The 21,924-nt window shown below is 40.9% G+C and overlaps 1 protein-coding gene across 2 annotated transcripts in view; it reads left to right on the top strand.

Moving 5' to 3' along the window:
- Window positions 1–21,924, top strand: part of LOC139330296 (inactive N-acetylated-alpha-linked acidic dipeptidase-like protein 2) — a 520,996-nt gene that overhangs the window by 334,678 nt on the left and 164,394 nt on the right. For both annotated transcript variants that reach the window (XM_070961134.1, XM_070961135.1), the window contains exon 11: window positions 20,965–21,057. In XM_070961134.1, coding sequence (XP_070817235.1) covers window positions 20,965–21,057 — 93 coding nt within the window. The remainder of the gene's footprint in view (window positions 1–20,964; window positions 21,058–21,924) is intronic.

Genomic DNA, 21,924 nt, shown 5'->3' with positions numbered 1-21,924 from the left:
TCTGCTTTTGACCCATCCATGGTCAGCCCTTCCTCCGCAGCAGAGTGGTGGGCTGCCAGCCAACTGGCGCCCAGGGACCAGTTTCTTTATTGTCACCATTGGTCAGGTGGTGATCTTCTTGCATGTTTTTAGTGGGGGTTTTATGGAGGATACCCCAGTTGAACACAGGAAGAACATGCAAAGTCCACACAGAAACGCCCCCTTTTCTTGAGCAGCAGGCACCGAAGGCATGGTCCAAGCGCCCTCAGTGCCCCAGGTGGGAATCGAACCCGGGACCTTCTAGCTGTGAGGCGACAGTGTTACCACCTGTTCCACTGTGCCACCAAAAAAAAATAAAAAATCAAGGTGACACACGCTGGTTTTAAAGGCCGGAGCTTTTAAAAGGACTGCCATTATTGACTGTAAAGTCTGACATCAGCAGGAAGGAAGGACCTGCAGTGTCTCCTTCACACACTGAAGGAGCTGCCCAGTGCTGTCAGAGTGTCTTGCATGGGGTTGCGCATGTCCACCTGGCATGATAGCTTAGCCATCATCCTCCTGTCTCCTACTACCTCCACTGGGTCGAGGGGGCACCCCAGGACAGAGCTGGCCTTCTTAACCAGTGTCTGTCTGTTGTCTGATTCTGAAGCCACTGTCAGCACACTGCATAGAAGAAGGCTGGTGCCACAACAGAATAAAAAAAGATCCTCAGGAGTGGCCCCTAGCACTCCAAAAGACCTGAGTCTCCTCAGTAGATACAGTCTGCTTTGGCCTGCAGACAACAATGTTGGAGTCACGGTCCTTTTTCCTTACATGCTGTGGTCGGTTGGTGAGGTAGTCCTTGATCCATGCTGTGAGGTGCACTCTAACTTATCCCTCAGAACCATTTATAATTATAATTATAATTACAATAATCAAAAACTCACACTTACCCCTTTTGGTTGGATCTGAGCTGCTACCCCAAGTGAAGGTGTACAAGGTTTTGTGCATGATTAATTTACACTATGTAAGGACCATAAGACTATGATTGCCAGTATATATATATATATATATTTTTTTTTTTTTTCATTTATATAGTCAAACACCTCAGGCTGAGGAAAATAAGTATGTGTATTTGTGTCAGCATGTAGAGTTAATTCTAAAAAACATAAATAACAAGTGTCTGACATGATCGCAGTCTCCTGCTGCATCAAATTACAAGCTCTGTAGGGATCCCTTTCAATGATATTGAATGCATTACCAGGGCACATCACTGTTTTTTATCTAAGTACAATAAAGGTGCCTTTCGAATCTTATCTACAATTGAAACAATGAGTCAATTCAACAAGCAACAGAAAAATAATATGCAACAATTTTCATAATTGTCTAATCAAGGTAATTTTTCATGTAAATGTACTGAGCATTCCTCAGTACCTGTTTCTAAAATGTGGGCATTTATTGCTTTTCTCTCATTATAAGATTATAAAGTGAGTATCTTTGGGTTTTGGACTGCAGGTCAGATGGTACAAGACATTTCAGGAACTCACTTTGGATTTCAAACATTTTGAATGCCGTTGCTCATGCTTTTTTGTGGACACTTTCATTGACAAAACAAATAAGCAATTAATCAAGAAACTAATTCGGCAGATTAGTCAATAATGAAATAAGTCATTAGTGGCAGCCCTAATTTGGACATACAGCCTTTAATTGAAGTGGCTTAAGTTCTTTATTGATTGATATATGATTGATATATTTGTTTCATTGATATCTTTGTACAGTCTCACTGCACATCAATCCAATTTCTGTTATTAATGTCCAAGTATTACATTCTTGGATATGAGGACGAGAGCACCGAAAAACTCAAAAAAGAGAACACAAACCAACAAAATAACAAATTATTCACACAAAGGATGTTTCAATTGTAGGTTCAGGACTAATATGGGTCTGAGTTAATGTTTTTGTATCATTCTGCTCTATCTAAATGGATCACTGTCACTCTGGCTACCTCTGCTAGCATATCTCTAACACTGTAAGGTGACTCATTGAGTTCATAACCTGGAGTCTCCTGCAAACAGTTTGGTTGAGTCACAGATGTGACCTGACTGCCACTGCCAGGCTTTCCACTGTAGCTGTAATGTCCAAGGGACGTGTTTCAGGAACAGCATGTTTTCATGCAACATAACTCTCTTTTTCTTTTCTTTTTTTTCCTCTCTTTTACTCGCTATAACTTCAGTTTCACATGGAAACTTGACATGATTAGCAATTAACCCAAAGACAGAATTCCCTCTTCCTGCAAGAAGCTTATCAGCACTCACTTGTTTATGCTTTTTTTTTATTATTTGTTTTCTTGGCAAGAAACAAATCTTCAGAAATGTATATTTTACATTGATTGTACATAAATAAAGGCACTCATATACAGATACAATGACAAATTCATTCCACACTTCAGAGACGAGAGCCACACTGGCAATCATACAGTAAACTTGGCACATAAACATTGCACAGAGCAGGTGAGTGCCTGAGACACTCCCCTCACATGTCCAGTGGACACTGACACGTTACATAAAATGGAGTTGCAGTCCAGGCAGAACATGATGCAGCCATACCTGATGGACATGAGAGGAAAATAGGTCCCTTAAAGAAGAGCATATGTAACAAACGTTTTGCCAATAAGCAATGTGACTTCTGAATGATATGATGCAGCTGAAGTCCTTTTGTTTTTTGGATTGATACTACCTTTTTCATCAAAAAGTAAAAGTGTTTTGGAATTGAGCCTTGAGAGCCCATATCTTTTGACCCTATGTGCAGATGAGGAAAGAGCACGAGGAATAAAGGTAAGCAGGGATGCAGAGATAACATTCAATCTATATGCTGTAGGAAGTTGAACCTGTTGCCCAACAGGCTGGTCAGTGTAGAATGTTGCTCTTATGTCATATTTCAAGTTTGTCCTTATACAGTGCAATTTAAAAAAAAGGAAAAAAAAAAAAGAAGATTAGAATTCATAGTAGTATTATATATTGACCTGCTCTCTAACCCTTATTTTATTACATATACTTTTCTTTATTGTAGTTGTATGCCGTCAGAGCTCTCATTAGTTTGTGTGTTTAATTATTTGAACATTTCTTATTGCAGCACAGTTTTGATTGCCTTGAAATGTGACTTGATTTTTGGGTGGACCTCTTGGTAAGGTCACCATAAATGAGATGCAGATATTAATTAACCTCTCGTGAATGAGGTGAGAGAAGAGCTGCAGGGACAAGCTCTTACTTCCTTCACACAAAGGAAGAATGGATAGATAGATGGATTAAATAAAAGAGATACTTTCTTATGACTGGGGAAACCCATTCCTCCTTGAAGGCAAAGAAAAACACTAAAACAAGAAGGAATCATGGCAGGACAGTCCACACCCTCAGGGTCAAAATGACCATAAAATGCTTGTGAAACACTGACAGTGTAAAAGCACTCCTCCAGAAGAAGACAGAAATTAGCAAGTGCAGCAGTGTCTTTACCAGCAAAGTAATTTATCTCACATTGAAAGGAAGGCCTCTCTCATTTAAGCAACCCACATACAAATTAAAGCAGTCCAACAAAAAGGAAAGAAATATATTGAGTTTAATTTCCTTTGCCGGAAAGAGATGAATAGATGATAGGAGGGAAGTGGGGATATTTTCCCATCATTTCAACAGGAGGCTGCTGGGTAGAAATATAGAAAGAAACCAAACAGGGGGTAAGAAAATGGAGATAAATAATGTCATAGTGGTGTTCAGGGAATGACTTAAACGTCTGATTCAGTCAACTTTAAAAAGAAGAAAAGACCACTAAACCAACGACCTCTGTCAACTCTTTAATATATATATATATATATATATATATATATATATACACACACACACACACACACACACACACACACACACACACACACACACTTTTTTTTCTCACCTCCCTTTGGTGGTACTATGCGGATGCTTTTAGTGGAAGAAATGTCAATGACAGACATTTCAAAATCTGGGCAAATAAAACCAAACCACTATTCACATGGCTAGATACCACAAGACACTGGTAACAAAATATGTTTGCTTTTAGTAATTTAGGGTGAACCATCGATACATTTACTGTAGAAAATAAAGATTCACCATTGGTGATATCCCTCCTCACTTTCTAGAGGGTCTGCCAACACTAAATGGATTCTTTATACATACTAAATTACATGAAGGACATCGTGTCAATGTTACACATGTATGGCATTTGCATTGCAAAAGATACCTCAAGCTGGACTCAATCCGTTTGGAAGTGCAGTGGAAGGACGGCTGTGGCTCAGGAGGTAGACCGGTCATCCACTGATCAGGAGGTCAGTGGTTTGATCCCTGACCTCAGCAGTCCACATGCCGAAGTATCCTTGGGCAAGATAGTGAACCCCAGAAACTGCCCCCTGGTGTGTGAATTCATATGTACAGCACGTTGGATAAAAGCTTCTGCTATATGACTGATTGTAATTGGACAACTAAGCCTGCTAGGCTGAAGAACATCATCCCCACATCTGAGGGACAGCAGTTATTATTTCTATGACCCTAAGAGGTTGTCCACCAGGAACCTTAAACAGGCCGTAATCACTGTTTGAAGAATCACCAAAGCTGTTTTTCTGGAGAGGACACTCTCCGACTGACTATCACAACTAGTGATAGAGCTACGTTTGTCTTATTCCTGGGTCTCAGTTATAAGTCCGTGCAAAACGTATACATCTGTTTAGCAGCTGTGTCTCTGTTCAATGTCATTTCTTGCCATAATATCAGATTTAGTGAGATCTGGCTGTTTTTTTTTTTTATATAAACTTTATTTATAGATTTTTTTTCCAGAGCATAAAACAACAACAATAACACAGTCCCACCCACCCACTCCCCACAAGGCCAAAGAAGAAAATGTATATAAAATAACTCAATTGACATACATTATTATAAATGTTACGGCCCTGCTGGCCGTTTGCTTTGAGAAAGGGGGTGCGTGGTCTGATATAAACTAATCACTGCTTTTTCCGAGGTAACCAGCTGATCCAGCCTCTCAATTAGACTGATGGTGAACACCTGGGCCGGTGCATGGAAGGAGTTAAATACCGTGGCTGATTGGCGCCTTGTCTCTTTGGGGCTTCTCTCTTCTCTTCGCTGCTTGGCGCTGCTTTGGCTTGGCTTAGCGTGGCTCGGCTCTTCTCTTCGTGGCTTTGCTTGGCTCTGCTCTGCTCGACTTGTTTATCCCGACCAGCGCCTGTTGTTCTGTTTATATCTTTAGGTGTTAAGTCTCTTTTGTGTAAATAAATATATTTTGTATTTGGCTTCGCTCGGCGTTTCTTCGTTATTTGTCATTTCCTTTGAGCCAGGTCATGACATAAAAAAATTAAAAAAAGAAAAGAAAGAAAACTTCCTACATGTGTACACATCGTAAATGCATGGACACACTCATACTCATACAAAGTCCCGTGCACACATATTGTATATTCACATACAGGTACAGAACAATTATCACATACACTACTTTATAAAGGGCATGATGGCGACATTCTGATCTATTACACAGAACTTGCTGGTTTTGTCCTGATATGGGGCAGCTTGTTATGTTTTTAGCGGAGTTCACAGGACCCAAAACACCAGGCTCAGACAGATGAGACAGGAAGCAGATAAAAGTTTAATCATTTAAAGAATATAATGCAGGTTATGAGTTTGGATGAAGCAGAATCCAGACTAACAGGCATGGGTAACAAGGAGACAGGAGACAAAAGGAGGGGAGACTGCAGATCTCAACACAGCTCCACTGAGGGTACCAGGGATAATAGCATATTGAGTAGTATAACTATGTACTGGTGTTTGTGGCAAGATAGTTTGTATGTGTGTAACACACATAGAGAGAGAGAGAGAGAGAGAGAGAGAGAGAGAGAGAGAGAGAGAGAGAGAGAGAGAGAGAGATGAGATGGATATAGTATTACAGTGGTAATGCCTGCTTTTGAGAGCGTAAATCCTTCTTGTCTCAGCATCATCGCTGCAGGCCTCTACCACACTGCCACCTTCTGCTCCTTCACTCCCTCTGAGTCCTCTGTCTTTCATTTGAGCCTCCACTCACTCATCCTCCCCCCTCCATCCCACCCCAGCACTTTTTAGGGGGCAGGGAGTCGTCATCTCTTGCTGCCAGCATGTTTCCCCATTGTACGTGTGTATGGTCTGTCCTTTTCCATTTATTCCCCAATAAATCCAAGCAGCTGGTCACTGACTGGAACACTGCTTTCTGCTGTTTCCCATGTTGCACAGATAACAGTCACACACACACACACACACACACACACACACACACACACACACACACACACACACACACACACACACACACACACACACACACACAGGCACACAGTTCGTCATTGTCATGCACCCATGCTTCCTCAGTGAGTCACACAGACAATCAATGATGCACCCCCAACACCCAGTGGCCAAAGACATGAGTGCAATTGATCCTTCAGTGTCGGGGGGCAGATTGTGCCTATGTGTGCCACTCTTGCCCTCCTGTTGTTTTCAATTGCAAAAGCGAATGGTGTTAGTGCGACGTGTCAGGTTGTTTTAGGACTATCTTGTCTTGACACTGTTGGCCACTTGTAGGTGTGTAGAATCTTATCTAAGTCATCATGTTGATATTGTTCGTGTGTCGCTGAATCTAAATTGTTTGTCAGAAGCTGTTCCAGCTCTGCCAGAAGTAATGTCGGTTTTGGAGTGCATGGTTTCTGTGTGTGTGTGTGTGTGTGTGTGTGTGTGTGTGTGTGTGTGTGTGTGTGTGTGTGTGTGTGTGTGTGTTGTGTGCACATTTGTGTGCACATTTGTGTTTGTCCCCTCTCTCTGAAGACCGAGCTTAGTGTACATCTAACGCTTCTGCAAGGTAGGCTTCTTTTTGAAGTGTTTCCATTACATCAAATGAGTTCGAAAGAGGGAGAGAATGGGTGTGAGAAAGGGAGAGAGACAAAAGGGGAGACAAAGAGAGAGTGAGAGAGATGTAATCTGTCTCAAATCGATTGGCTGCACCTCTGACCACTCTTGGGATCCCACTATCATTTGTTTCCATCTGTCTGCCTCCTTTCATTTTTTTCTCTCTTTTTAATGCCTTTTCTCCTTATTTTTCTCTTTTAATTCCCTTTCAATTAAGGCTGGCTATATTGGCTGGCCATTGGTTAATTGCCCAGGGGCTCTCCATGGAGATCATCAGACCTTAACAAGATGACATGGCAGACTTCACATTACTCTCAGCACTGCATGTGTGTGTGTGTGTGTGCATCTTTATCAGTATATAGTATATTGTGTCCTTGCTATACAACACACAGGCACACACACACTGTAATGCTGCATACTTTATATTCCTTTTACTATTATTCAGCACATTTTTGCCAGAAAGCTCACATTGTAGATAGTAGTGTTGCCAAATCATACACAAAACCTCATGAATATATGTGGCTCATAGCACCTTTTGGAAATGCACTAATAAACACAGCTAACACCCTAGCAATGACTAACCTGTAGTGGAGCGAGTGTGGGGGGCAGAGGTTGCAGCTGCCCCAGGCCCACTGTTCTGTCCAGCTACAAAGGGGCCGACCTTGGGCCCCTTTGTCCGGACTGAACATGCATTTTTGTTGTTTAGTTGAATATTCTGAATAAAGTTTATATAATAAACAGTCAGACTCAGACCACTTCTATATCTTCTGAGATGAACCACCACCACTGCTGAGGGGTTCTCAACTTACACAGCCAACAGCACCAGCAGGGCACTGTGGCCTGTTTGTACTGCCGTTGATTTCACCCCACTAGTAAACCCCTTCATAGGGCCCCTGCGACTCTGAGTCGATTTGGCTGCCGGGAGTTTGAAAAGCTCACAGGCTGTCTGCTTTAATTCTGTTTCCCATGCTGTTTTCTGTAATGTTTTGTAACATTTCTGTTACAGTTTAAAATCGAGAGGTGATGTGACATCACATCACCAATCTCTCTCTCTCTCTCTCTCTCTCTCTCTCTCTCTCTCTCTCCCTCTTTCAAAAATGGCACTGTTTGTTGCTACTTGTTTTGTAGACCGCCGTGTCTCCTTGGTTATTGTTGTAGGCCACACATTGCTTACACACTTGTAGTTTGTTGGCTTGTGGAGGTTGATGCTGATCCTGTAGGCTATATGGCTGTGCATCCAACATCACTAAATGTCAAACTGTGTATGAATTTGCCTCCTAACCTTGGTTGCCAGCCCTGTTAACTTAGTCTGCCTTATTTTTTATCCTTTATCTGACTTAGGTTTGAGCAAAGTATTGGTAAATTCCATAGTGCTGGCCATGGTTCTGAAATATCAGACATGTATAAATCCACAGCACTGTCCATGGTGCTGAAACAGCATGCCTCATTCATCCACATTCTCTGTTCTACTCTTCTGTCCTCATATGTTTCCCTTTGGGTCTGTCTTGCATCTCCATACAGCCTATAGGCTGTACAAGGGCCCACTACTGGTCCTTGGCCCCTCAACGATGAGCCATCGACTCCAAGCCTGCTAACCACCAACGACCTACCTCATAAAAAGCACTTACAATGCCTTATCAACTATTTAGCATCCATCCGCTAAACACCAGTTGGCAATGTCTCAATATATTGCAACACGAGTTACCATTTTGAAATGGAAAGTGAGAGCTAACCAGCGAATAACAAAATATGCCCTAAACAAGCACAAAGCAAGCATTTACAAAAATGTTTTCAGAAATGTTCTACAATATTTATTATATACAGTTCCTCAATGCATAACACCCCAGGAAGGTGACAGCTGTTGTTTCCTGCGTTTGCACTCCTTATAAATCAATTTTTCTATGTTTTTTGTATTTGCAGACTTATTTGCATCTCAGCATGTTCATATATCTGTCTGTAGGTATGTGTTTGTATGTGTGGGTGTTGTGTCTGAGAGAACTTGTCCACCCCTCCCATCTTTTCAGCCCTTTAAGATTGATTAATTCGCTGAACACACCCTGTCCCCATCAGGCCTTGGGGCTTTGGCTCTGACTCTATCTGAGTGGTCTGTCTGTTGACCAGACAATTACCAAGCTAGTCAATCACTACCTCAAAGGCGTGTTGCAAGCCCCTGTTTACCCTGGCAAGGCTGACTGATCGCACTCACACATTAACACACATCCTGCTACTTTCAGCTTTATGTTGCGTGTTCATGCTTCTTATCTGACTGGAAGCCACAAGCTTCACTAAGCAGTAAAGAGACTTTACTCTGTGAGTCTGAGTCATAGTGCCCTGCCAACACATCATAAACTACCACTTAAGTTTTTGATTGGCTAAGTTGGCTCATTTTCAACCATTAAAATTTTATTTGTGGTTAATTATGGTCTTCTGATAGACCTTATTGACAATAAAATAAGTTTCTCACACCTCCTAAAAATTACCCTTCACATTAACTGAGCTACACCCCAGATATTTCACGGTTATGCTTCAATGGTACGTTATGGTATGTTTCTGTCAAATACGAGGATTTGCTCCTATTCAGAGACAAGAGTATCAGTGAGATCAGCCACTTATCTTGGCTGCAAACGGCTGGTTTGTAGTGAGCAGTCCAGTTCATTCCAAAGGTATTGGATGGGGTTAAGGTGAGGGCTTGTAGTGTAATTTTCCCTACGCAGACATGTGATGACTTGAGTAACAGATGTATAATTTTTTCCTATACAGACATGTAATAACTTGTGAAACAGATGTGCAGCTATCATGTTGTGATGTAAGCAGAGCAGTGATGACTAGAGAAACGGCTGTGGCAACAATCGTGTAGTGCTATTGTGTTGAGCATTGAGCAGAGGTATGATGGTACTCATGTACATGCTTCCTAGGACTCTCCTATGATTCATGTGCAGGTGTCTTGGCAGCTGCTTCTTCTTTGTGTGGTGAACAGAAAACAAGACAGAACACAGACCACTATAGGTCAGAATCCTTCGGGTTTGTACCTTGTGCATATCTGAACTATTCTCCTTATTGCCGGCAATAAAGTGTTTTGCTCCTCGGACTTCTGACTCCTGCAGATCTTTATTTGGACATCTTCAAGAAGATTTTTTTCTGAACCAATTGGACAGCTGAGTTTTTGGCCTTTGTGGTTTGTGCATTTGGCCTTCACATTCAACGACAGGCTCTGTGCAAGCCAGTCAAGTTATTCCTCACCAAAGTGGGAAAACACAGGGGTCTTGCCATGTTTGAACAAGAAACAGCCTTCCCCAAACTACACATGACTGAATGCTGTAAATACCATAACCTGGAGCATTTACTTTCCTCCTGATTAGAAGGTGTCAAGCCCAAACCATGAAAAACAACCCAAAACAATCAGCACATAAAAGAAATGTCCACATACTTTTGGCCATATAATGGGACTATAGGTAAGGCCTGTATACTAATACTTAATAGTTGGGGCTTTACATTTAAACATTACTATACTACACTATATGGATTTAATTTTGCTTAAGTGGTAGCTGTAGCTGTTTTTTAATCTTTAATATTATCCTAAATCATAAAATGAGGACCAGGGTTCTTATGTATGAAAGACAGTGCAGCTCTCATACTGAAAGATGGTGTCACAAAATTTGAAAAATACATCCATACAGAAATCTCCACCTGTAAAACTGTGCCAGGTCATGTGCACCTTTCTTTTATACACTCCAATCAATATGAAATTGAATGCATGTGCATGAGCCACTTACCCTCCCTTAGCTCTGCCAGAAATGCCTATATGCAAATGACTGTAAATACTTGCCTCCTGCCACCTACTATCCAAATAACAATTGCAAATCTTTCTACAAAACACACAAAAACAAAAACCTCACACAGTATGAGATCGAGGTGCTGATTACTGAGATGGAGGCCAGAAAAAAAAACATGTAAAACAATATTATTTGGTGGTTTGTCCACTGTAATCAGCAACAAACACACATACTGAATGGGAATCATGGAGCATTTAGCAGAGGCTCTTCCAGTTTTTGAGGTCAGTCATGATCATCAGAAATGTATAAAGTATACAAGAAAGATAAATGCCAATATAAAGACAAGATCTTGACAGAGGCAAAGGAATGAGGAAAGTTACTGAATGTTCGGGTCAATTTAAGTTAATGTTATGCTCACTGAATGCTAACAAAACATCTGCTAATCGTACATAATTAATCAACCATGTCTGGCAAAACGAAACACATGAAACAGTCTACCTTTGTGACTGGATAGGCTACTGTGACATTTCATGTTTGAATTGTATTCATTGTGTTGTGTTTGATGGTAGTGCAGCAGTTCTTTGCCACACCTACAGTAAATGGCAGGAGGATGGCACCACAACCCTTGTAGTTCACATTACAGTTATGCCAAGAGTAGCCATTATTCTATGCAGCCTCTCACTGTGCTGTAGCATGTTATAGCCAACACATCTTGCCCATCTATCTAAGAGTGAGAAAATGTTAAAACTGTAGTCATACATTCACCCTTTCTGCCCTTAAGTCATGCACTCCCTGACATGCGTTAACATCTTCATGTCACAAAAACAGACAAAACTGTTCATTTTACTGCTGATTTTGGTTTTGGCACAGTGACTAAGGAACGTCTCATCTGTGGAGGATTAGTTTCAATAGGTTTTTGTTGCATGCAATAATATTATGGTGTATCAGTGGACATAATTAGCTATGCTTTATACTACTTCATAGATATGACATAGGAACTGGAGTGAAAATGTTATTTTGAAACATTTGATGTGTTTTAGTTCCCAGATTCCAGTGCTTAATACATTTTCAGGTCACATTCATTTTTAGACATCCCACATGTGCATGAAAGCCTGCAGATGCAACTTTTCAGTATGTGCACACCCTTTATACAGTAGGCCCCAGCAGTCAACAGTGGATGGGCCACAGGTGCAAGTGCCATTCTATCTATCTATCTATCTATCTATCTATCTATCTATCTATCTATCTATCTATCTATCTATCTATCTATCTATCTATCTATCTATCTATCTATCTATCTATCTCACTCCCACACACATATACATTCATCTTAAACCAATTGATGCTGGAAGTAAAATCATAGCTGAAGAATGGGACTTCAGCAAATCAGCTTTGCTGAATCCCTTCTTTGTCTTGTTTCCTCCTCACTTAAGTTTTTAACACATGCAATTCTTTCTATCTTTCTCTCTATATGTCTCTCTCTGTCTACCACTCAGAACAAATGCCAAAAGTGAAACAAATTTCCGTGGCAATTACATTGCGAGGCCACGGAGGGAGAGGCGAGCGAAGCAGAACAACTTGAAATGGCTTTATAGAATGGACTCCCAGGCCCTTTAATTACACCACTATTGATTGCTTTGTGCAGGATTCCCACATTCACTTACTGCTTTTTCTTCTCAATTCTGCATTTAATACCCTGCAGAGAATGGTGCAGAGATGCTTCTGAATTTAGATTCTGATTATATATCAGCTCTTTTCATTTGCTGGCATTTAATTGTCATATTCCCAGGTCGTCCAATAGCGACACTTTTGGTCCAGTTCCCTGGTCCAAAGTATTTGACAGCCTGGGAATGAGACTCAAAAATTAATTGGCACTGGGTGGTTGTTTTGGTTGGCTGTTGTTTGCAAATACCATTAGGAACACCAGGGGCCCGTTGCACAAAACTAGGATAAGGGATTAAGCCGGGATATGTTGGTTATCCTGGCTCAATTTATCCGTGATCCGGTTGCACAAAAGCAGGATAGCAGAAAGTGGGATATGTTATGGGATAAGTTACCATGGAGATTTATTCTGTGGAGCTAGCCTGCTCCAGACCAGGCTAAGTTCCAGGATCTATTTAATCTCATCCCTTATCTCAGTCAGCAGTCATCACAAATGGAAACCAATAGTTATTCCACTGACCACTACACATTATCACATTCAACTAGATCCACAGTCATTATTTAAACATTAACACAAAACATAAGTATCATTAATTTCAATTTTAATTAATTTCAATCATTGCGGATAAATGATTATTTTAGATGATGTTGCAATCATCAGATCAGTTTCCCATAGACTATATATAAAATACACATTCAATATAAATATAAATACACATCAAGAGTAACATGATGTTCCTTTATTGAATAAGGATAAATCAAAGCATCAGTTCCTTTCCAAACTGAAGTCACACAGTGACTCTACAAGATAGAAAGCACAGAATCAAAGCATATTCTACGTACGAAAGCAACCACTTTGCGTCGGACGGTTCACGCCTCCGTGTCGTCCATTCATTTCTGATAATGGACACCTCAAAGGGCATTATCCCCCTTATACCATGGTCACTTAGGAAAGAAATAAATATTAAATCAATTATTAAGACGTTAATGTTGTTTTTTTACCGTTAAAATCGTAATTTTTTCCACAAGAAGTGGACTATTTAATATCTGTCATTGTGACGCGTTGCGGTAACTGGCAACCGGCTCTGGCCACAGAACCTGCAGCTCGGTCGGCCGCAGCTGTTATGTTAGATCTAATCAGTGGAGGGAAGTGAGATGATTGCTTAACGCTATGTTACGGGATACAAAGTGTCATTTCAGAGGGCAAGTGCACCTCTTACCGCTTGTGTGTGTCCAGAGGATGATGTGACATTTTGTTTCAAAGAATCAAAGTCCACAGATAGTTTCCTAAATCGTTTTTATTGCAAGAAATATTATCCACCATTCACTCTGATCATTAAATGTGTATCAAGCAAGTAAGTCTATCCTAAATCCATCCATCCATTTTCTATGCCGCTTATCCCTTTCGGGGTCGCGGGGGGGCCGGAGCCTATCTCGGCTGTCGACGGGCGAGAGGCGGGGTACACCCTGGACCGGTCGCCAGCCGATCACAGGGCCTATCCTAAATCGTTTTTATAAATATTATCCACCATTCACTCTGTATCAAGCAAGTAAGTAAAGTAAGCAAGACAGAAAGACAGGCAACGAACAATTCAAAATTAAATGCAACATTGCCGTTGATCATGAATGTCTTGCTGTTGTGATAGATGAACTAATTTAGAACAATCAGGCTATTTGACCAGAACTTTTTTTATAGGTGTCCTATAACACTTTTGAACAGACACCCTGCAGCCAATCAAAATTGAGTATTCACCCAGACCTTGGAATAACAAGGAGTTATACAGTCTGATGGAGTTACATTTACACAATTTCACTTACAATTTCAAATGATTCATAATCAGAGTACAACTATGTTTTCAGAGATGTTAATCAACTATTTGGATTGTAATTGTGATGTTTCAGCGGAGCAGTGAGTGGGTATTTGTGCGCTACTTATGCATTCAGGCAGTCTACAATACTTTGCCACGCTTTCTCTCGTTGTTTTATAACTGTAGCAGTGTTGCCTTTCTTTTTAATTTGGTCCTTCACCTCCTCGTAAGCCTCCATAAAGACTTCTGCCTCCGACGGGGCAAAGTAAGCCGCTCTAGTTGCCATGGTGAATCTGTGAATCTGTGATCGATGGCGGGGTCTATTTGAGGAAGCCGCGTGCACATACTTATCCAGGATAGGTTTCACCTGGCTTGTTGAATCCATGTCTGCTCATCCTGGCTTGGTCTTTGTGCAACCGATTAAGCCTGGACACTCATGTTTTGGATTGGTTGAACTCAGCTCAGTCACTTATCCTGGATGTCTTAATAGTTTTGTGCAACGGGCCCTGAGAGTAGTCAAAGGAAAAGGTTATTTTTATTTTTATAAAAGTTACCTACTGATCCTTTAAATGTATGGGTCCAGGGGTGATGAAATCAGCTAGTGTCAGTTTAAGGTGTGATTCATTTGTTGTGGAAACAGATTTTTTACTCCCTACCTACTACCCAATACTTCTGTGCAGGATCTCTAGTCTAGTTTAGCTTAAGACTGTAGGTAGGATGGAAAGAGCTAACCTTTGCTCTGCCCAAAGTGAAAATAAGACGAAGCATCTACAGCCATGTTAGCTGCTTTAAGAGTTTCTACTTAGGTGCATGGTGCATTGAGCTACATGGAAAAGACACCATGCTTATATGCTCAATAACTCAGTGCTAACATGGATGCAGGTATGACGTTTAGTATGAACACAAAGTGCTCATTGATAGTCACATCAATCTTCTCATTGAACTCCCAAAAAGGAAACAATTTAAAATATTTCATGGAAAGTGTTATTGAAGGCAATATTAAACAATCTATTTTGTAGTTTTAGTAAGAGGTTTTGTTAGAAAAGCTTATGTTTTCAGGGTCAGTCACGTGTGATGTTCTTTGGAGAAGACAAGATAAAGTATCTTGTTTAAGGGCTTTTTCAGACACTGAAAAACTGTGCAAGGGGAGGACCTGTGTTCCTAAGTTTCTAACCACTCTGCCACCCTGCTGCGTACTGGGAAAATCATGTACTCTATCAGGAGAAAATGGCAAAAAACACTTTAAGAGAGCCCTTTTGGTCTAATCATTTGGTGAAGTTGGGACAAAATTTACCATCAATATTCACTGTTCCACTGAGTTATTCTAAGAGCAGCAGCTAGAAAATCATGAACATTCTCAGGAAAAACCTACTGAGAGTGGCTATGGAAATATCTGCTTTCACATTTCATTTAACTCATGAAAATCAGACTCAAACTGTAGCCCCTTTAAATATTTTCATATAATCTCAAAACTTAACTCAGAGTCACCCTTTACCTGTAGAGGCAACCCTATCTATAAACCCATTCATCATGAAGTGGAATTACTCTCTGACAAATCTCTCTGTGCGTACGTCTGCCAACTGAATACACAAACGGGCCCCATGTTCCATCCATGCTTTTTAGCCAAAGTCAATTGTGCCAGTGTCAAAAGTGATAAATGGGTTATGTGGTGCCTATGAGAAAAAGCAGTGAATTTTTATAATGTATTAAACAGGCACGAGAGGAGGGCGAGGAGACGGGCATGGGGAATGGAGGACGGGAGCGGAGCTGGGAAAGTGGGCTGTCATGCTGTAGTGCTGTGCTGTAGGCAGGGGACCTCTGTCACACACAGTTTGAGCTCCTGCTTCACATCTTTACTGGCACCTTGTCTGTATTTCCCTCAGATATCCAGCCATCACCCCCCCTAGAGCTCACAGCCATCCAGCAAGGCAGCAGAACTGGCAGACACAGTATACAGTGACTGCTGTGTGTGTGTGTGTGTGTGTGTGTGTGTGTGTGTGTGTGTGTGTGTGTGTGTGTGTGTGTGTGTGTGTGTGTGTGTGTGTGTGTGTGTGTGTTTGTGCGCCTATGTATTACTCACGTTGCGGGGACACAATGCAGGTCCTCATAATGTAAATCATTGAATTTTAGAGTGAAGACTTGGGTTAAGGTTAGGGTTAGGCAACTAGTAGTTATGGTCATGGTTAAGGTAAGTCTCCAGGAAATTAATGTAAATCTATGTAATGTCCCTTGTGTGTGTGTGTGTGTGTGTGTGTGTGTGTGTGTGTGTGTGTGTGTGTGTGTGTGTGTGTGTGTGTGTGTGTTTCTGTGACAGCCAGTTGCATTTTAGACCTTCACAGAAAAGACACTGTCTCTACTGGAGGCCATTTCCGTTGTTCCTTGTTTCATTTCATTTTTAAAGAATGTGATGAAAACAGAGTAATGTTTTCAATGTTTCTCACCAAAATGCATTGCGTTGGCTAAATGTGTTGAATCCATTTCCCTCTTCATCAAACATTCCTTGAATTTGAATGAATTTTTTGAAACATCGTTCACTTACCGCCATCAAAAGTCAATCAGTACAGTAGAACAGCAAGAATCTGTCACACAGCTTGCATGCAACACACACTCAGAAGGAATGTGTGTGCATCACCTGCATACTTATGTTCTCATGCAAATGTACATCCATATCAGAGGGTGAAATCAAGGGCAGCTGGAATTGGTTATAGAAACTTTTTGCCTCTCAACCAACTTCCATGGAGAGGTTGGCCACAATGGGAGATAGTGGGGAGCACATGGCACCGCCATGTTTTTGTCTGTAAACCCCCCCATTGTACTGAAAGTAGGTGGTGTTCAGGTCCAGCAGTTCGCAAAGCTGGCCTGGGCTGAGGATGGTTCTATCGTTGAGGGTGTTGCCTTGTAGCAGTTGTTTCCTTACAGTTTCCACTGCTTCCATAGTCAGCCTGCATGTGAACAATGTTGTTCATGTTGGGACCTCACCGTGTGGATGAACAAAGAGACCAGCATGTAAGACAAAAGGACTAAACATAGAGAGGCACACACGTAAAGACTAAAGCCTGATGAAGAACTCAGGACACAGAACAAAGAAATAGCACCAAAATCCCATGAGACCTTACAAATCTCACCTGAGTACAAGATTTGGTTTGAATACAAATCCTTGTTTCCCATTGGATGAGACCCTCCGGGACTCATGGTAGTCCCTGCAATATGGCAATGACATCATCAAGGATATAAGGATAGGAAAAGGATATTTGTGTGTATGTGTTGTGGTAAAAGCTGGCTGTGAGGGTCAGTGCTCACATTCAACCCTTCACTGTTTATCTGATAAATGTAAAAACAAATTTTAAATACTGGCATTTTGTGTGAACAGCCCTTTGTTGAAACTCTATCCACAGTAGGTTATTGGTTCCTGACTTCAGGCTGGTGGCCCATTATTTTTAATTCGTATTAATAATTTAAATGATATTAATACAGTAATTGGTATCAATAGCTATCCTTAATATCTGATAATAACTAAACAAGCTCCTACCAGATTACAACATTCACATGCATCTCAACTATTAGGATCTCACACACAAAGCATGGCTGTGATTTGGACTCACCAGAATCTCCGATTGTGGCCAATCTCTGCATGGAAGAAGTACAAGGCTGAGTATGGTGCCCCTTGAGGGGAACAGCACTGAGATATGGGTTTAGATGTGTGGATGACTCTTGGATCAAATCCCAGAAGGTGCAAGCTTTCAACTTGGTGGATGGTAATCTCAACTTCACATGAGAGGACATCAGGAACAAAAGCACGTCTTTTTTAGACTGCGTTGTACACATTGAAGTGAACAGGAGTCATCCCATTGGAGTCTACAGGAAACCCACGTACACAGACCAATACTTATACTTTGACTTTCATCACCCACTGAAGCATTAAGTTAGAAGCTGTTAGAAGTCTGCAACACCAAGCTGAGTGTACCAACAAGTGCCCAGGTCCAAGAGAAAGAGGCCAACATTTACAGGAACCACTTAAAGCTTTAGGATACCCTGACTGGACCTTTGTGAAAACAGGTTTGAAAGAGGAATGAAGGAGGCTATTTATGTTAAAATAAGGAAACCATTCCTCCACGGAGAGGAGGTCTACAACATCACTTATCCATCACCTACAACCCTGTCCCTGAATCCCTTCCCAGGAGATTTAATGACTTTTCACAGCTGGCACCAGGTGACAACCCTAATGACTGTCGTTCACACAGCCAGCCGCAACCAAGTACTTTCAATGACCATTATAACAACCCCACAGAGGTTAAATACCTGGGACCCCCCCCAAGTCAGTCAGACCCGAAATAGCCTCTTGGAGAAGAGGTGAAAAGTTTTCTTCACAGACATGTGTGCATCCTTGAAATGCAGTAAATGTCGTGAACTCCCCAAAGCACAGAACAGGTGGACACAAATGCACAACTAGGATCGGGTTCTCGCAAAAGGCAGGTTTATTACCAGTCAGGGTGTGGTACACAGGAGATCAAAAAAGACAGGCAGAGATATCCAGGAACAAGAGGCAAAAGGCAAGGTCTAAGGTCGAATATAAAACAGACTATGACAAGAATAAACGCTGGAATGAGGACCGTGAAGTGCAACGAACTGGCAACGAGACTGTGAGACACACAGGGTAAAATACAAGAGGTAATCAGGGGAGATGGGAAACAGGTGCGGAGAACAATCAGGGAGCAGGTGACGAGACAGGGGAAGGGCGTGGAAGGGAACCTAAAACAGAGACACAAGGTTAGTGATATCAAAATAAAACAGGAAAGACAAGACATGAAATGTGCACAAAATAATACAGAGACTTGACAGACATGACAGTAAATGAGAGCCTGCTCATCAAGACATTGCTAAATTGTTTCTCAATAGTGGCCAAAAATGCTGCACTGTAGTTTTTTACTTACTTTTTTTGTTTTTTTTTTACATGAAATAATTGCAAAAATGTTACTTTAATGTTACCTTAGAATGAATATCTGCCAAATCATTATTAAACTAAGACAAGGTTTCTTGTCTTAGTTTTTATATTATTTTTTGAAAATAATATAAGGGTTGTATATTTCCAGTCTTTTCTACTGAGCAGAGGACAGTCCCGGATGCATCCCATTGAAAAGCTCAGGGTTATGGACTTTTTGTACGATACATGGATGTTAATCTGACAGACATTATTCAAACCCACCAATTAGTCCTCATCATAAATAATTTATTTCATTTTATTTCATTCTGGGGCATCAAGCTTGCATGGATGAGACAGTCCAAGGTGGGCTAGTCCATTTTATGACAAACCATCTATGATGATGTCATGTGAAAAATATTGGTATGTCTCTTTTATCAGTGCCTTTTTATGGTAGGTTTTCATCTGAATAATATATTGTATGTACTGTATGTGTGTGTGTGTGTGTGTGTGTGTGTGTGTGTGTGTGTGTGTGTGTGAATGCAGTATGTTTTCCTCTGCCGTTGCACAAATTTGGTGATGTATGGTCTTTCTGTATATTGTGCATCACTGTCTGACAATACCCATTTGGAATTAAACTGAGATAAAGCATAGTTACACACAACGTGCTTATGAAGAGAGGTTTCCTCTAAGAAAGGAGCTTTTGCATGCATATGTGTGGGTACGCGATTAGAGCTCTCATTCAACTCTCATCCACTTGACATAATCCAATTATTCCTTGAGAGTGAGACAGGGAATTTGACAGAAACAAATACTGTGTGAGAGTGTGTGTCTGTGTTTGTGCTTATTGTACTTATGTTGATTGTGTTGGCTAATCTAGTTGATCAGTTTGTATTGATCAATCTTAACATGACATTATAGGGCAAAGTGCTACCCACATGAAAACCATGTTGGACACCAGTATACCTCTGAACACATTTTGTTCTACATGTCTCTCCTGCATGAAATGAAACCCTGTGACCTATATTAAAAAAAAAAGAAGAAAGAAAAAAGAAAAAAAGCACATTTATATTCAGATAATTTGCAGTTAGGAAGTATGTTTTGTGGGAAACATGATGCCTCTTTAAAAAAAATAATTCTGTTTTATTTTACCCGCATAACAAGGAAACTTTAATATTGAACCGATCTGCAAGATGTTCTTTGTCAACAAATTTAATTTTATATTAAACATTTCTTAGAAAAGTGAGTACACTATGTTCTACTTTTGACATCTACGCAGTGAAGAAGAAGAAAACAAACAAACTTGGCCAACAAATGCAGTTCAAGAAGCAGTTATGTTTCCTACAAAACGTATCTGGCAGCGTGTTAGTGGTATATAAAGGTATTCACTAGGAGATAGGGTTGACGTATAATCATCACTTTTGGGCCAAAGTGGCTGGTAGAGTGGATGAAACAGTCAGTGCTGCCTCAAACTAACCTGTTGATTAGCTGGAAGCCAGTTTTATTTTTCCAACCCGCATTTTAAGAGCATCAACTTGAGCAATCACATAGGAAGATTTTCATTTACCACTGATTTCCTCTGATTTCGGTTTGTTTTCTCCCAGTCTGGTATGCTAAAGTTTATACAGCAACAGTGTTTTTGACAGTCTGTGAGTCATGTTGTGTCTTTCTCTGGGTGATTTAAGTAAGGGTTCAGTGTACTCCAGTATTATCACACCGGAGACAAATTCTGATTCATTATTTCTCTGATATTTGCATAACGACTTCAAATTGGTCAAGGTTGGTCAAAATTAGGATCATGTTTGAAATCACCTGCAGTGAATTTCAAAATGTTTTTTCCTTTCCCACTGTAGCTCATCTCAAAGTCTGTCTGCTCTTTGTCCTAGAACGAAAGAAGATTACTCTGACGGTTGGAAACCAGTTGTCCTACAAGAAAATCTACAATGTTGTGGGATACCTGAAAGGAAAGAGGAACCCAGGTTTGTGCAAATGCTCAAAAGTTTTCTCTTGAAGCAAAACCTGCTTGTCGCAAGAGAAGAAGAAGAGAAAAGACGTACTATTATTATCACACACAACAATGCAATGCACTACATGCCCACGCCATGCTTATGTGAAATTATTTCTCCGCATTTGACCCATCCTTGGTCAGTCCTTCCTCCGCAGCAGACCAGGAGCGGTGGGCTGCCAGCCGACAGCGGCGCCCGGGGACCCAGTTCCTTTCGTCACTATTGGTCAGGTGGTGATCTTCTTGCATGTTTTTAGTGTTTTTTTTTATGGAGGATACCCCAGGTGAACATGGGGAGAACATGCAAACAGAAAGGCCCTTTTCCTCGAGTAGCAGGCACCGAAGGCATGGGGGAGGACACGCCCCCAGTGCCACAGACAATCGAACCGGGACCTTCTAGCTATGAGGCGACAGTGTTGCCACTGTTCCACCGTGCCACCCAAAATATCTCAGTGTTCAACAAGGCAGACAAAAATAAGAGTGTGCCCCACATTTAAAATTATCTTCATGAACTTGATTTACTCAAAGTTATTTAAAATGTTGATTACATTTAGTCACATTTCGGTTCTTTTTACTTTAAGTCTAGAAAAAAGGACGTTCTTGTTTAGTTCAGGTTTAGCTTCAGATAAGCAGCAAAAATACTGGGTCACATTAAATGTAATTCAGCAAACATCATGGTGGAGATTTGCAACCAACATTACTCTTGCACCCATTCCTACATATCAACACGAAAAATAAGTCGACTGAAAGTATTACACCCACATCCAGTCCTGTAGAATATTAGCTACGTCAGCATTAACTCACCTTTTAATAAATGTCTGCGAATGCGTTTAGTCCAGAA

Source organism: Chaetodon trifascialis, chromosome 4 (genome assembly GCF_039877785.1).
Source record: "Chaetodon trifascialis isolate fChaTrf1 chromosome 4, fChaTrf1.hap1, whole genome shotgun sequence".
Taxonomy (NCBI): domain Eukaryota; kingdom Metazoa; phylum Chordata; class Actinopteri; order Chaetodontiformes; family Chaetodontidae; genus Chaetodon; species Chaetodon trifascialis.
Note: the sequence above shows the minus strand (reverse complement) of the source record. Positions and strands in the feature narration are given on the sequence as shown.